Genomic DNA, 15,074 nt, shown 5'->3' with positions numbered 1-15,074 from the left:
CACTATGCCTATTCACCATTTAAAAACCCTTTGTGCGATGGCTTTTTATTCCTATGCTTTGTCTCTCCCTGAGGCTTACTGGCTGTTAAATTATCTGCCTTAATTTATTGCTCTGTAGGTTGGCTCATGGAATTAGACATAAGGTGTTTGTTTTCCCTTCCTCTAAGCAGGCCATTCTGTGCATGCTGGTGCCCTTGGTAATGGCTGCAGTCCCATAACATGAAGTATTACAGCAGCAAAAAATAATTTGTGCTATTCACAACAGCCCATCTGGTGCTGAATTTCCTGTTACGGTGCCCTGGCATTACTATGCACTGTCTCACAAAGCATGGGTATTTTTATATGTGAAAATCTGTGCGAAAATCAAAAACATGAAATCTCTATGGTGTAATACCTGTTGGGAAATTACCTTCCATCCTTTATTTGCACACTAATTGTCGTAATTGCTTCAATATTAGAAGGTTAATTGCACTGATTCTCTTTGGATAAGCACTCAGAGCACTGCATAAATGCTAGTGGTCATGGCTTCAGCTGTGCTGCTTGTACAAAAGATAGCATAAGATGATGGCATGCGGCTCTTTTACATTGTGATAGCTATTGCTGAACACAGCCAGCTGGTCAGGATCAATTGATGGAAAAGAAGGTAATTCCATAGGGATTTGACCCTGTTTCCATGATGATCTCACTTGGGTGCTACGAGTGACTTCCATGCCCCTTGGACAAGGAGGGGAACATTAAATCAGGAAGTTCTTGCGTCACCACTGCCCATCAACCTCTGCCTTGCTAGAAAATGAATGCTGTGGACACTAGGTGAGAATGTGTCGGGTTCAGCTGGAATGACACCCGCAGCCTCCTTGGCAAGGTACCAGAAGGTGCCAGTGCCTAGTATCCAAGTACATGGAGGGTAGTAGAGAAAGTTTAAGAGGAAAAATGGAAACAATCTTCCAGCAGAGCAGAGGAGCACTTTTAGTTTGCACATTATTCAGCCTGCCCATATCATTAAAGTGCTCCTGCAGGGGAAACTGCATACCATGGGGAATGGGAGGATGGGGGGTGGGTTTCTCCTGACATGTTGTGTGACTTTCACCCTTTGCTTTTTGCCTTGGTTTTCAATGTAGATTGTGAGTCATTGGCACACTTAAGATTAAGAATGCTGCATTCCACTCTATTTACTTGTAAAAACCCTTGTGTCTGTTTTTTGAGCTAACCAGCAGTAATGTGAGCAGAACTATATTTTGAGAAGCTGTGCTTTGTCTGACCTGTGCTGTCATTTTGCCATGTAACCTTTTTAGAAAATATCACTTAACAACCAGCTAAAACCTAGAATGGGAGTCTTCCGGTCAAACTGTCATTTGCTTGTAGCTTTTCCTCTGTATATTAAAATAAAAGTCCATATACCAGAAACTGAGAGACCAGATAACTTGTTGCTCAGAGTAATATCGAAACATAAGCACTTGAATAGAAGAATTAAAAGATAATTTTCTTTCTTTTATGTTACAACTTCTCAACCTCCAAGACCCCCAGAAACTCCTGTTAGGGTAACATTCCCCTTAATTCCAAAGTATGTTGGGAATTCTGATGGTTATTAATTGGGGTCGATTAAAGTGTAATGGGCACCAGAACAAGTTGTGCTGACACATACAACGCATTCATTTTGTACTGTGCCTCTGCCTTGATTGATGCGACTGAACCAAAATCATTTTAAGGCCAAATGAAAGGCGAATTAATGAGGACACTACGTCCCTTGTTTGACCAGTGAATTGGCTGTTTGTCGAGGAGTTCTGTGGTGCGTGACAAACAACTTTCTGAATCTTCTAATTAACTTTGCCTTTTTGACTTCTGATATCATCCTGTGAGGGTCCATTTGGCTTGACATCCTTTTTAAACTGATTGGAATAAATTGGCAAGCTGCATACTGGCATGCTGGGTACTGAAATAACTGGAATGGCATCAAAGAGTGAGGCAGAATGGCAAAAATTTGATTTAATTATTGAAATAATAATTGTCATTAAGGGCAGATATAAGTTATTTTTTCAGATTTTTCTTCAATTATTGAGCCTGTTATATGTAATGTCACATTGTACTAAATGTCAAGTGATTTGATTACCTCACTGATGTTGAAATTGTAAAGGAAGAACTAAAGTAACCTCAAGGAATAAAAGCAATGGTGCTGTTCTCTGAAGTTATGCACTGATGCCGCTGGTTCATTGCAGATGTTCTTATCTATTGTAGAAATGTGTTTTAAGTAATAATGGATGATATGAATAACTGTAGCAGTAGAACTGAATGGGGAATTAGAATAGCCAGGTCAGATATTTCAATTGGATTATTATCATCAGGTTACCAATATCGCCAGCTTTAGTTGCTGTATGAGCTACTGTCTTGTTTTCTTTTACTGCCCTAGTCCTTTTGTCGCTTTTCAAAATCCTTATTTTTACTCTGAAATGGTGAAAGAGAAATCACTCTCCTTAGCTAATGGCACTCGGTTATTTTTTTGGACTGTTTCTTGAAGGTGGCACATTGGGCCTGATTGGTTGAATACTTTATGAACAAATGGAAAGCAATCAGAATGCAGCAATTTTAAACAATGATCAAAAAAATACTAATGTGCGAGAAGATGCTGTAGTACATACGCATATATGCATGCGCCTATATGTGCAAGCCTGAAAATGGTTTAAGCATCAGGGAGTGTTCAGTAGAGGACTGAGGGAAGTGTTATTCTGATTTCTGCTGATTAGACCATGGGGGGAGTGCATTCTTCAACCCTAGTGTTTACTTTTAGGGTTAAAAACTTGTTCTTTCATCAACATTAATAGATTTTCTATGGCCTTGCTCATGGTGAGTCTTAGAATATGCTAAAATCAGGAATATGTTTCTTAATTGATAACCTTTGACATTGTTCACAGAAACAAAAAAACCTGCCTTTCAAATTAGCCCGGCTTTTTTCACATTTGACATCTGTATCACTTTTTAATGTTTCTGTCTCTTTTTCGTAAGCCTCTCCAAGCCTGTGTGGATCTTTTTAATTCCCTGTTTCTCATACACATATTACTTGACTGATACATTGAATATCTATCTCATTGGTTTTCAAGAGAGAAAGTATTTGACTGTCAGGCTAGAAAGGATGAGTTGGGAGCTGTAACCAAAAAGCAACAAAATATTTGGATTTGAATATGGGAGAGAGCGGGGTTCTGGAGTGTCGCATCTGGAAAGCGGTCAGAAATATGATTGCAGATACTCAGTTGCTGGGAGCACTGGTAGCTTTATAGAATGTAGAAGTACTGGGTTACAAAGTTTGGAAGCATTGATGAATATCTGCTTGTGAGGGGCACTGGCTTGTAGAAGCACTAAGGAGGCAGCAGGGGCACTAAAGATGTCATGAAGACGAAGCACCAAGAAAAGCTGGAAACTGAACACACTGAGGGGTTAAGAGAATAGAGTGAGGAGAGGTAAATATTGGAAGCACAGAAGATGAACTAGAAACATTGAGACCATTGGCTCAGATCAACTGGAAGCACTGAAAGGTATAGAGGCACTAATAATGGTAACTGTGTTCTGAGAGCACTGGGCAGGAAGCTAAAAGTACCCAAAGGGAAGCTAGAACCTGGAAGGCATGACCTGCTCTGGCAGAACTGAAGGGGGAGATGGGAGCTGCACTCTAACTGAGGGTGTCCAGGGTACACGCTCAATCTCCAGATACAGAAACACTCCTGCCCCTGAATAATGGCACAGCAAAGGACAAACCCAGAAGTTAGCATAGGCACTGGCTGGAAGCAGGATGGAAATATTACAGCAGAATCAGCAGCAGTAGAGACTGGATAGTTTGGTGTGGCTTTTAATAACTGGCTGAGAATGTCTAGGCCAGAATGAGCTAAGCTTGTTGGAGGGAGCCAAGGAAGCGGTTTGGTTGCTAGAACTTAAGCAAAATCTGTGGATGGAGCCAATATATAGAGGAACTTGCTGTTATCGCTTGATAGAAATCAGTGCATATGCACAAAACATAGACAACAAGCTGTCAAACCAAAATGAAATTCCAGCCAAATGCTCTATATTGAGATTTAGACTTCCAGCATAGGAATAGGCCCTTCCAAGAAATTGTTTCTCAGGGATTTACATTGTGATATTCTGAATTATTCAGTTTTTATAGAGGATTTGTTTTTCATATATATGTTAGTTGCATGGATACATTTCAGACACAAGTAACATTTCAAGGTAGCAACTGAGTTAAGAGTGGGGTGAAAGTGAACAATTTCCCATTTTCTGCTGCTTTCCCATTTCTTATTGCCTGTTGATTATTTTAATTAATTTGTCTTTAGTCAATCTGATATCTCAGTTGATTTAGAGTGATCAGTCATTTTTGCCCTACAGAAGTGTGACACTTTCAAATGTGATATATTTGGTGTGTTTCAATGGACGTTCACAAGACAGGATGCTTATATAGATCAGCAAATCGTCCCTTGCACTGGTCAAGATAAGACACAGGATTCACTATTCACTCTGAACATTATACCATGAAATGGTCATCTGCCCTGAAGTTTAGATGTCAACTATGGCTCCCTCTGCATTCTCATGTTTGAGTAAGGAGATTGCGGGTTCAGGCCTCACTAAGAGCCAAAACATACAATCTAGGCTGATTGTAGGTGCTGAGTTTCAGATGAGAAGTTAAACTGAGGCCCTGTCTGCTTTTCAGATAAGCATAAAAAAATTCATGGCACTATCTCACATAAGGGTAAGAGAGCTGGCCAACATCAATAAAATAATAGTCTGGCCATTGTCACATTGCTGATTGCTGGACCCTGTAGTGAAGAAATTGGCTGCTGCATTTCCTACAGTGACTACAGCTGAGCTCTCAACCCCAAACCCCCCCTCCATCAAATAAGTGCTTACTTCTATCTCTGTCATATCGTCTGTCTCTGCTCTTTCCTCAGTCCATCGGCCATTGATATCCTCATTTATTGTATTGTAATATCCACATTGTACTACTCCAGTGCTCTCCTGGCCAGCTTCCCATCTTCTACCCTCCACTTTGAGCTCATCCAAAACTCTGCTGTCCACATCGTAACTTGCATCAAGTCCTGTTCACCAATCACTCCTAAGTTTGCAGACCTACATTGGCTGCTTGTCCACCAACACTTTGATTTTAAAATTCTCATTGTCATGTTCAAATCTCTCCATGATCTCATCTGTCTCTGTAAACTGTTTCAGCCCTACAACCCTCTAAGGACTCCACGTTCCTCCAATTCTGGCTTCTTATGCATTCCCCACTTCCTTTGCCCACCATTGGCAGCCATGTCTTCCGCAGTATAGGCCCCATGCTCTGGAAATTCTTTCCTAAATCTCCCCATTCTCTATTTCCTTAAGACCATTCTTAAAAACTTTTTGACCAAGTTTTTGGTCACCTATCCATATATTTTTGTTGTTGGCTCAGTGCCATTTTTGTCTGCTTATATATCTGGGAAGCATTTTAATCTGCTTAATTCTTTTAAAGGGGCTATATAAATTCACACTATTGCTTTTTATTTAGGTTCAAAGTGTGTGGGTTACTTGTTCATTTCATTTCTAAACAATGAGTTGCTGTAATGAGAAAGCCTGTATCTTAAACATTTTTGTGTTTCTTGCTCATTACAAACAGCTCATTTTGCATCAGTAAGCCACTGACATCTATGACTTAACTTGTTGAGCTATTAAGACAAGTGGATGACTTTGCACATATAATATTGGCATGAAGCATTGTTATTATCACAAAATGCTTCATGCCAGAAAGAGGGTGTTCAAACCAGGTGGGAATATATGAATCCTGGCATCTGAAGTAATAATATGCATGCAGGGTGTGGGGACATGATCATCTGCATGTATGAGCATAGAGTCTACTTGTCCATTTATGAGAACTGACTGAAAAGAAATTTGCACCATTGCTGCTTATTAACTATTGCAATTGATACCTTCTTCTCTGTTTGCACCATGTTCTTATCTTGCATTGGATTTGTTTTTCCTTAAGAAAAATGAAACTGTATTAAAATGCTGAAAATGTATCTCGCTCACTCAAGTGCTCGGCATGAAAAAGCACTGTTTATTGGAAAAGCCAAAATGTTCCACAGTGAACACCAGCAAACTGTAGTTCAGCCAGCCTGCCTGAAAGATAATAACTGCATCTGAGGCAGTGGCTTTTTACCTTGGGCACAAAAAAAACCTTTTTACAAGCCTGCTCAAGCTAAATCAGATGAACAGGCAGCTAAGGTTGCCTTTTATTCCAAACATTCAATGCAAGAAGATTGTTTTCAGTGCCTCAATGTTTATTGACTGTAAATACATCAGAATTGTATTTTACACACAAGTCTTCTACATACATCTAATTTGAACTTGCATTAAAGAGAACATTGTTTCTTACAGTGAAGCGATGAATTGTTCTGTAACTCAACACTGCTTCACTGATGATCCTTGTAGACACGAGAGGCATGCAAAAGTGGCTGCAATTGCCCTTCTTCCATTGTAGGGATCTGATCATCTCCCACTATATGTCTCCACATGATGATGCTGCTGAGATTGCATGGGTTGTTGTGGCATGCATCCATGGCTGTCCTCAGGTGGGCAAAATTGAAATCTTGTGTCATTCTTTTCCCTGATCTGCAGGCCATGGTAGAGACGGTTAACAACCTCTTGCAACCTCAAGCCCTGGATGCATGGAAGGACCTGATGACAAGTGATCAGCTGCGCGCAGCCACTATGTTACTTGATACGGTGGAGCAAGGCGCCTTTGTCCTTGCTGACAATCTGCTCAAGACGGACATAGTTCGAGAAAACACCGAAAACATACGTGAGTGTTTTGTGAAAATTATATTATGGTTAAAACAGTCAAGAGACCTCTTTTTATCAGTGAGCACTGCTTGATAGTTTCAGAGACATTTGTTTAATGTTCTGTAAGTGAACAGCTAATTCCTCGTGTGCTAAGAATTGTGGTTTTTTTTGAAAAAAGAGTCTTCCAGAAAAAAGTGTTCTAGAAAATATCAATGCAATCACCGCAACAGCTTCTACGAAATAGATTGAACAAATTTGAACTTTGGTGGCCAGAAAATGCTGAAACCTGCATTGTTTCTTTTCTTCAGTATGTGTGTCTTTGTGTTTTGAGCAATCTTATAAAGTTGTGGGGCATGTGCAGCCTAAATTTGGCAGAAAATTTCTCATTGCTATTTATGCAGCTTCTTTCACAATCATAGTAAGCAATCAGCAGAAAGCTGCCATCTACAGTGCCACCATTTTTGCAGACTGGTGTTGCCCTTAGGTCACCACAGAAGAAATCGAGAAGAAGACTTCTTGGTCCAACTTTTAAAATTACATCACACGGGAGCAGAGAAGATAACAGGCAATACCCCAAGGGCCAGATTTCCCCCTTTGAGATGGGAATCTGGACTTGGACCATTTCCCAATGTTGTGATCTTGTCTCCTGAGTGGCCATGTCTACCCATCATGTTTTTCTTCCTCAGAGTCAGGGGTGGGCTGGAGTTGGTGCTGCAGCCTCGCAAAGCAGGTTGGGGGCTGGGATGGAGGCAGGTGGATGCCAAAGTGGCCAGGTTAGAAGGCCTGCCCCATTTGCTGGGACATTGGCCCAGTTCTGTAGATGAATGTGAGGCCCCAAACCTCAACCCCTCCCCACTCATCCACCTCTCAATCCTTAAGCACTTAGAACCATAGAACACTAAGCACAGAAAACAGGCCATTCGGCCCTTCTAGTCTGTGCCGAAAGTTCCCCCTAATGTTCCCCCTAAACCTTTCCCCTTTCACCCTAAAGCCATGTCCTTTTGTTTTTATCTCTCCTAATCTAAGTGGAAAGAGCCTACTCGCATTTACTCTGTCTATACCCCTCATAATTTTGTAAACTTCTATCAAATCTCCCCTCATTCTTCCACGCTCCAAGGAATAAAGTCCTAACCTATTTAATCTTTCCCTGTAAATCAACTCCTTAAGACCCGGCAACAACCTAGTAAATGTTCTCTGCACTCTCTCAATCTTACTGATATCCTTCCTGTAGTTAGGCAACCAGAACTGCACACAATACTCCAAAGTTGGTCTCACCAATGTCCTATATAATCTCACCATAACATCCCAACTCCTATACTCAATACTTTGATTTTTGAAGGCCAGTATGCCAAAAGCTTTCTTTACAACCTTGTCTACCTGTGACGCCACTTTCAAGGAATTATGTATCTGAACTCCCTTTGTTCCTCCTTACTCCTCAGTGCCCTACCATTTACTGTGTACGTCCTAGCTTGGTTTGTCCTTCCAAAATGTAACACCTTACACTTTTCTGCATTAAGTTCCATCTGCCATTTTCTGGCCCATTTTTTCAATTGGTCCAGATCTCTCTGCAAGCTTTGAAAGCCTTCCTTGCTGTCCACAACACCTCCAATCTTAGTGTCATCAGCAAACTTGCTGATCCAATTCACCACATTATCATCCAAGTCATTGATATAGACAACAAACAAAAATGGTCCCAGCACAGATCCCTGAGGCACACCACTCGTCACAGACCTCAAATCTGAGAAGCAATCATCCACTACCACTCTCTGTCTTCTCCCACACAGCCAATTTCGAATCCAGTTTACAACCTCTACATGGATACCAAGTGTCTGAACCTTCTGAACTAACCTCCCATGTGGAACCTTGTCAAAGGCCTTACTAAGGTCAATGTAGACAACATCCACAGCCTTTCCTTCATCTACTTTCTTGGTAACCTCCTCGAAAAACTTTACAAGATTCATTAAACACAACCTACCATGCACAACGCCATGCTGACTATCCTTAATCAGCCCTTGGCTGTCCAAATAATTATATATCCGATCTCTCAGAACACCTTCCAATAATTTACCTACTACTGACGTCAGCCTCACTGTCCTGTAATTACCTGGTTTAATTTTGGAGCCTTTTTTAAACAATGGAACAACATGAGCTACCCTCCAATCCTCCGGCACCTCACCCGTGGCTAAGGACATTTTAAATATTTCTGCTAGGGCCCCTGCAATTTCTACACTAGGCTCCCTCAAGGTCCGAGGGAATATCATGTCAGGCCTGGGGGATTTATCTACCTTTATTTGTTGTAAGGCAGCAAGCACCTCCTCTTTAATCTCTATATGTTCATGACACTATTGCTTGTTCCTTAGGCACTATGCCAGTTTCCTGATGCAAAAAAACTGTTTAAGATCTCCCCCATCTCGTGAGGCTCCACACATAGACAACCACTCTGATCTTCAAGGGGACCAATTGTGTCTCTTACTATCCTTTTACTCTTAATATACTTGTAGAAACCCTTCGGGTTTACCTTCACATTATCTGCCAAAGCAACCTCAAGTCATCTTTTTGCCTTCCTGATTTCCTTTTTTAGTATTTTCTTACATTTTCTATACTCTACAAGTACCTCATTTGCTCCTTGTTGCCTAAACCTGCTATACATCTCTCTCTTCTTCTTAACCAGATCACCTTGAAAACCAAGATTCCCTATGCCTGTTAACTTTGTCTTTAATCCTGACAGGAACATGCAAACTCTGCACTCTCAAAATTTCGCCTTTGAATGCCTTCCACTTACTAAACACATCCTTGCCAGAAAACAACTTATCCCAATCCATTCTTCCTAGATCCTTTCTCATTTCCACAAAATTGGCCTTTCTCCAATTTAGAATCTCAACTCGAGGACCAAACCTATCCTTATCCATAATTAGCTTAAAACTAATGACATTGTGGTCACTGGACCCAAAATGTTCGCCTACACATACTTCTGTCACCTGACCTGTCTGGTTCCCTAATAGGAGATCAAGTATTGCATCCTCTCTCGTTGGTACCTCTATATATTGATTTAGAAAACTTTCCTGAACACATTTGACAAACTCCAAGCCATCCAGCCCTTTTACAGTATGGGAATTAAGATTCCATTGCACAGCTGTATAAACAAACCTCCAGAACTGAATGCTGGTCAATATAATAGTCCCGTCCCTTTTTAAGAACGAAGTCCTATCATTAATCACTATTAAAAACAGATTTAACTTATCATACAACATAACGTTATGACGTGAAGTTTCAATATCTTTTGAACTTACCTGTCAAAAGATTCACATCCCCAGACTAGGGCTCCCCCATGGCTCGTTATACCTCTGAGCTATCATCACCTTCAGAAGCCGGCCAGAGTCCGTGAAAATTGCGGGAGCTTTAAAATGCTCAGCCCTGCAATGGAGCCAGAAAGTGCTGAGTGCAGGCTCCCTTTCCCAAAGTGATCAAAATAGCTGACAGAAATGGGGCCAGAGCCTCTGCATTCAGGACCCGCATGCTTCCATTTCTATCCACCCAGTGCAGATTTGCCCTGCATCGGGATGGGAAAGCCTGGCCCCACATCTTCCACTATAATAAAAAAAAGCATGGGGTGAATCATATGGATAAATTTAAGAGCATATGAGGGAGAAAGGAGTGGAGGTTTATGCTGATGGAATGGAAAGAGGTTCATATGGAGCATATACTTTGACATGGACTGGTTGTGCTGAATGGGCTGGTTCTGTGCTATATCAGAATCACATCAGAAGCCAGCCATAGTAGAGAGCATCTTTTTCTTTAATTTAAGATTTTATCAACATTTTGGTTCAATACTTTACCTCCATTTGAGAACACAATTTTGGTATTACAAGAAAACTTAATATGGAATGGTAGACACGGAAAATGTGCTTATTGTAGATGATGTTGAAAATGTCCAGTTGCCACAAGACTAACTGCTTGTTTTGTGCCCTTTTGGGAATAACAGTGCTAGAGGTTGCCCGCTTGAGCACAGATGGAACATTGGAGGATCTGCAATTTCCACAAGATGAGATAAATGGGAACTCCATCCAACTTTCAGCTAGTACTCTGAAAAAGAATGGTCGTAATGGTAAGGTTTAATTGAAATTGTTATCTTGAATCATAAGGTGTGGATTCGTGAATCTTGATTGTCAAAATGCCTCATTCAGGGCTAATTTGAAGGAGTTAATGAGAGCATTGAAGCGCAGGGAGGGAAGAGATATCCACATTTCTCCAAATCTGCTGCTTGCTGAAGGAGAGCTGGTCATTTTAATTCAGAACACCCATATATTTTTTATTAAATCATGGACCTGCTTTGAATTAATGCAGCACTCCCTCAGCACATGCTCAAAAACCAAATGAGAGGAAAACAAATATTTGGGATTTTAACCAATTTATTCACGGCTTCCTATAGTTATAACTTGTCAATAAACCCTATAAAATATATATATTTTTTATTCTATGAAAGTGATATAAGCTCCCTAATAATTTGTGTTGGATTTCAGCCTCTCTAACATGCTTGGCATAGCTTAAAATATGTTGGTTATTTGTAAGAAATAATGGTTTTGAAATGTTCTGAAATTCAATCAGATTTGGTACAAGCAGTTACATCACTGAATCATATCAGCATCTTATCGTTAGCCTGATATGTTGATGCTGTTGATTTACTTTTATATTTCCTTCAAACATAATTGAAGTTTGTGCATTGAACATACAAAAACAGCAATTTCAGCTTTATAAAATACTGACATCAGAATTATCTATAGAGTTGTTATATTTTATTGGACAGTTAGATATATCTAGTTTATTTTAGACAGTATTAGCTGCACAGATGCTCCGCAATATTGTTCTTCATCCACATAACTAACTCGCAAGTCTGAATTAGAATCCATAATTTAATTTCTACATAAATCCCCTGAGCAAATCATCATGAGCTTCCTATGATTGGCCTTTAACAAGGGCTTAACAAGCTTTTTGTGGTTAATTTTCATTAACACATTTTAACATGGACCCAAGATGCCTGGGAAGATCTTTATCTTTGCTTATGGCTTGGTAATCTGCTGGAGGGGATCACCTGATTTTGACAGAACCTGCCCAATTTTTATGCCTTTGATTTCGGTAAGATGAAAATCTTCCATAAGGAGCAGTCAGTTTGATTAGTTGGTGAAGATGAAAATCTAACCCAAAGACAAATTTCTTGATGCTCTCCATTCCCGTTTTGCTTGCACATAAAAACATGGTCCTGTATTACCAACACAGACAGCGGAGTATTTCCAAATAACAAGGAAGCCTAAATATCATTGCTTCAGCACATATTTCATTTTTGAGCCCACCTAAAGCCTTAGTGTTGAAAAATCTATGAAACCGTTCTAAACTTCTACAGGTTATCAAATAGAATATGATGAACAGCAGTCATTGTGAATGCAAATATTGCATCTGTATTGACCTTTTGAGTGCAGACCAGATACTTGATTCAAGCAATTTTCTCATCATGGTTGGAGGCTCCCTCTGGGTGTGCTGCAACTTTATAAAGCTTTAAGTTTTGGAAATCGGATTAGTCTAACACTGCAGAAGTTCAACATGTTATACTGGGTGTGAGAAAAGTCAGCTTTCCTGAACTTTTGGGTCATGAAAGGGTAAACCTTCACTAAATTAAGGCTTTCTAGAAGGCACAATTACTCCCTCAATCTATCTTTAAATAATCTCTGCACACCCATTTTCTGAAATGTCAGAAAGGGTAATATACCTACTCCCTTTGTTGCAGGTGAGATAAGAGTGGCTTTCATCCTCTACAATAATCTGGGAAGCTATCTTTCTACAGAGAATGCCAGCTTCAAGCTTGGAAGTGAGGCGATGTCAACCAATCACACTGTTATAGTCAACTCGCAAGTCATCTCTGCAGCAATAAACAAAGAAAGCAACCGAATCTACCTGGCAGCCCCTGTGATTTTTACCTTAAATCATATTGATGTGAGTGAGGAAATGGGCTCATTTTGTGTTCAATCTTTGGTTTCTGTGTGTGTCTCCCTCTACTACATCAGCACATTCCAACCTACTACAGCCTATGCTTTTCTCTGTAACTCTTATTTGCAGATTAAACCAACCAATTAGTCACACTTGGTATAACATTTTTCTGATGGTTGAACACTGGGACCTTTTGTATGGTGACATTGTACTTGTACTTGTTTTAACTTTCATCATATACAGGGCTAATTTCAATAAATTCATGAAATCTAGGCTATCATGTTGAAGTAGGGACGTAAGAAATAGGAGCAGGAGTTGACCATTCTTCCTGAGAGGCTGCTCCACCCTTCAATAAGATCATGGCTGATCTGATCTTAGCCTCAACTTCACTTGCCTGCCAGTTTCCCATAACATTTGATTCCTCGATAGTTTAAGAAGCTGTTTGTGTCAGCATTGAATATTTTCAATGACCTTGCCTCCACAAGTCTCTGAGGTAGAGAATTCCAAAGAATCATGACCCTCTGTAAGAAGAAATTCTTCCTTATCTCCATTTAACATGGGTAACCTTTATTCTGAAATTATGCCTCCTAGTTCTAACAAGGTGAAATATCCTCTCAGTATCTACCCTGTCGAGCCCCTTCAGAATTTTGTACGTCTCAAAGAGACCACTTCTCATTCTTCTAACAAGTATAGGCCGAACCCGCTCAACCTTTCCTCATAAGACAAATCCCTTCATCCCAGTAATCAGCCTACTGAACCTTATCTGAACTTCCTCCAATACAAATATATCCCTCCTTAAATAAGGAGACCAAAACTGTATGCAGTACTCCAGGTGCAGTCTCATTAATGCCCTGTATGTTTGTAGCATATGTATGTTTGGAGTTTGTACTCCATCCCCCTTACAATAAAGGCCAACATTCCATTTGCCTTCCTAAGTACTTGTTGTACCTGCAACTTTATGTTTCATGTACAGGGACACCCAGATCCCTTTGTACTGCAGCATTCTGTTGTCTCTCTCCATTAATTAATATTTTGTTTTTCTGTTCTTCTTATCAAAATTGTTAGTCTCATGTTTTTCCATCTGCCAAATGTTTGCCCTCTCACTTTATCTATATTCCTTTGCAGACTCTTTGTGCTCTGTCCACAACTTGCTTTCCCAAGTATCTTTGTATCGTCAACAGATTTGGCTGCAGTGCAATCAATCCATTATCCAAGACATCAATATAGATTGTAAATAGTTGAGGCTCCATGACTGATCTCTGTGGCACCTCATTAGTTAAAATTTGCCAACCTGGAAATGACTCATTTATCCCAACTGTTTTCTGTCAGTTAGCAACCCTCTATCCGTGCTAATATATCACCCCCCGAAACCATGATATCTTATCTTGTGAGGTAACTGTTTGTATGGTACCTTATCAAAGACCTTATCAATATACTACATCTACTTGTTCCCCTTTTTCCTTCCTATTTGTTACTTCCTCAAAGAACTTTAATAAATTTGTCAAATGATTTCCTTTTCATAAAACCATGGTGACTCTCCTTAATTGTATTCTGATTTTCTAAATGTCCTGCTACTACTTTCTTAATAATAGATTCCAGAATTTTCCCAATGACAGATGTCTCCCTCTTTTCTTTATTTGGGGTTTTCTCATCCGCTGGCACCTTTCTAGAATCCAAGCAATTTTGGAAGATAACAACCACTATCTGTGCAGCCACTTCTTTTAAGACCCTATGATGCAGGCCATCACGTCAAGGGGACTTGTCAACCTGACCAATATTTATCCATCAACCTAGTCATAAAAAATAAACCAACTGGGCCATTTATTTGCTGTTTGTGGGAACTTGCTGTGCACAAATTGGCTGCTTTGTTTCCTACAGTACCATAGTGACTTTAATTCAAATGTATTTCATTGGCTGTCAAACACTTTTAAATGTCCCGAGGCCATGAAAGGAGCAATGTAATTACAAGTCTTTGTTTTCTGAGATTTCTCAGTATTTTTACTCTAGTGATAAGTTCCTTCCTCCCCTTTGCCGCCTGATTTTCTAAAATTAATGCGATTCTTTTCATGTCTTCTACTGTGAAGACAAATGCAAAATATTTGTTAAAGTCTCCATTTCCTTGTTTACCATTATCATTTCCCCAGTCTTATCCTGTATAGGATCAATATTTATTTTAGCTATTCTCTTCCTTTTTATACACAGGGAGAGGTTCTTATATTTCTTGCTAGTTTACTTTCATAATCCACTTTCTCCCTCTTTTAATTAATCATCTGTTGTTGGTTTTTCCCAACTTTTCCTAG

At 39.9% G+C, this 15,074-nt stretch overlaps 1 protein-coding gene across 2 annotated transcripts in view; it reads left to right on the top strand.

Moving 5' to 3' along the window:
- Positions 1–15,074, top strand: part of adgrl3.1 (adhesion G protein-coupled receptor L3.1) — a 928,790-nt gene that overhangs the window by 771,052 nt on the left and 142,664 nt on the right. For both annotated transcript variants that reach the window (XM_041185670.1, XM_041185669.1), the window contains 3 exons: positions 6,631–6,814; positions 10,778–10,900; positions 12,575–12,780. In XM_041185670.1, coding sequence (XP_041041604.1) covers positions 6,631–6,814; positions 10,778–10,900; positions 12,575–12,780 — 513 coding nt within the window. The remainder of the gene's footprint in view (positions 1–6,630; positions 6,815–10,777; positions 10,901–12,574; positions 12,781–15,074) is intronic.

The sequence above is a fragment of the Carcharodon carcharias genome, chromosome 4, assembly GCF_017639515.1.
Source record: "Carcharodon carcharias isolate sCarCar2 chromosome 4, sCarCar2.pri, whole genome shotgun sequence".
NCBI lineage: Eukaryota > Metazoa > Chordata > Chondrichthyes > Lamniformes > Lamnidae > Carcharodon > Carcharodon carcharias.
The sequence above is the reverse complement of the archived record's forward strand: the minus strand, read 5'-3'. Positions and strand labels throughout refer to the sequence as shown.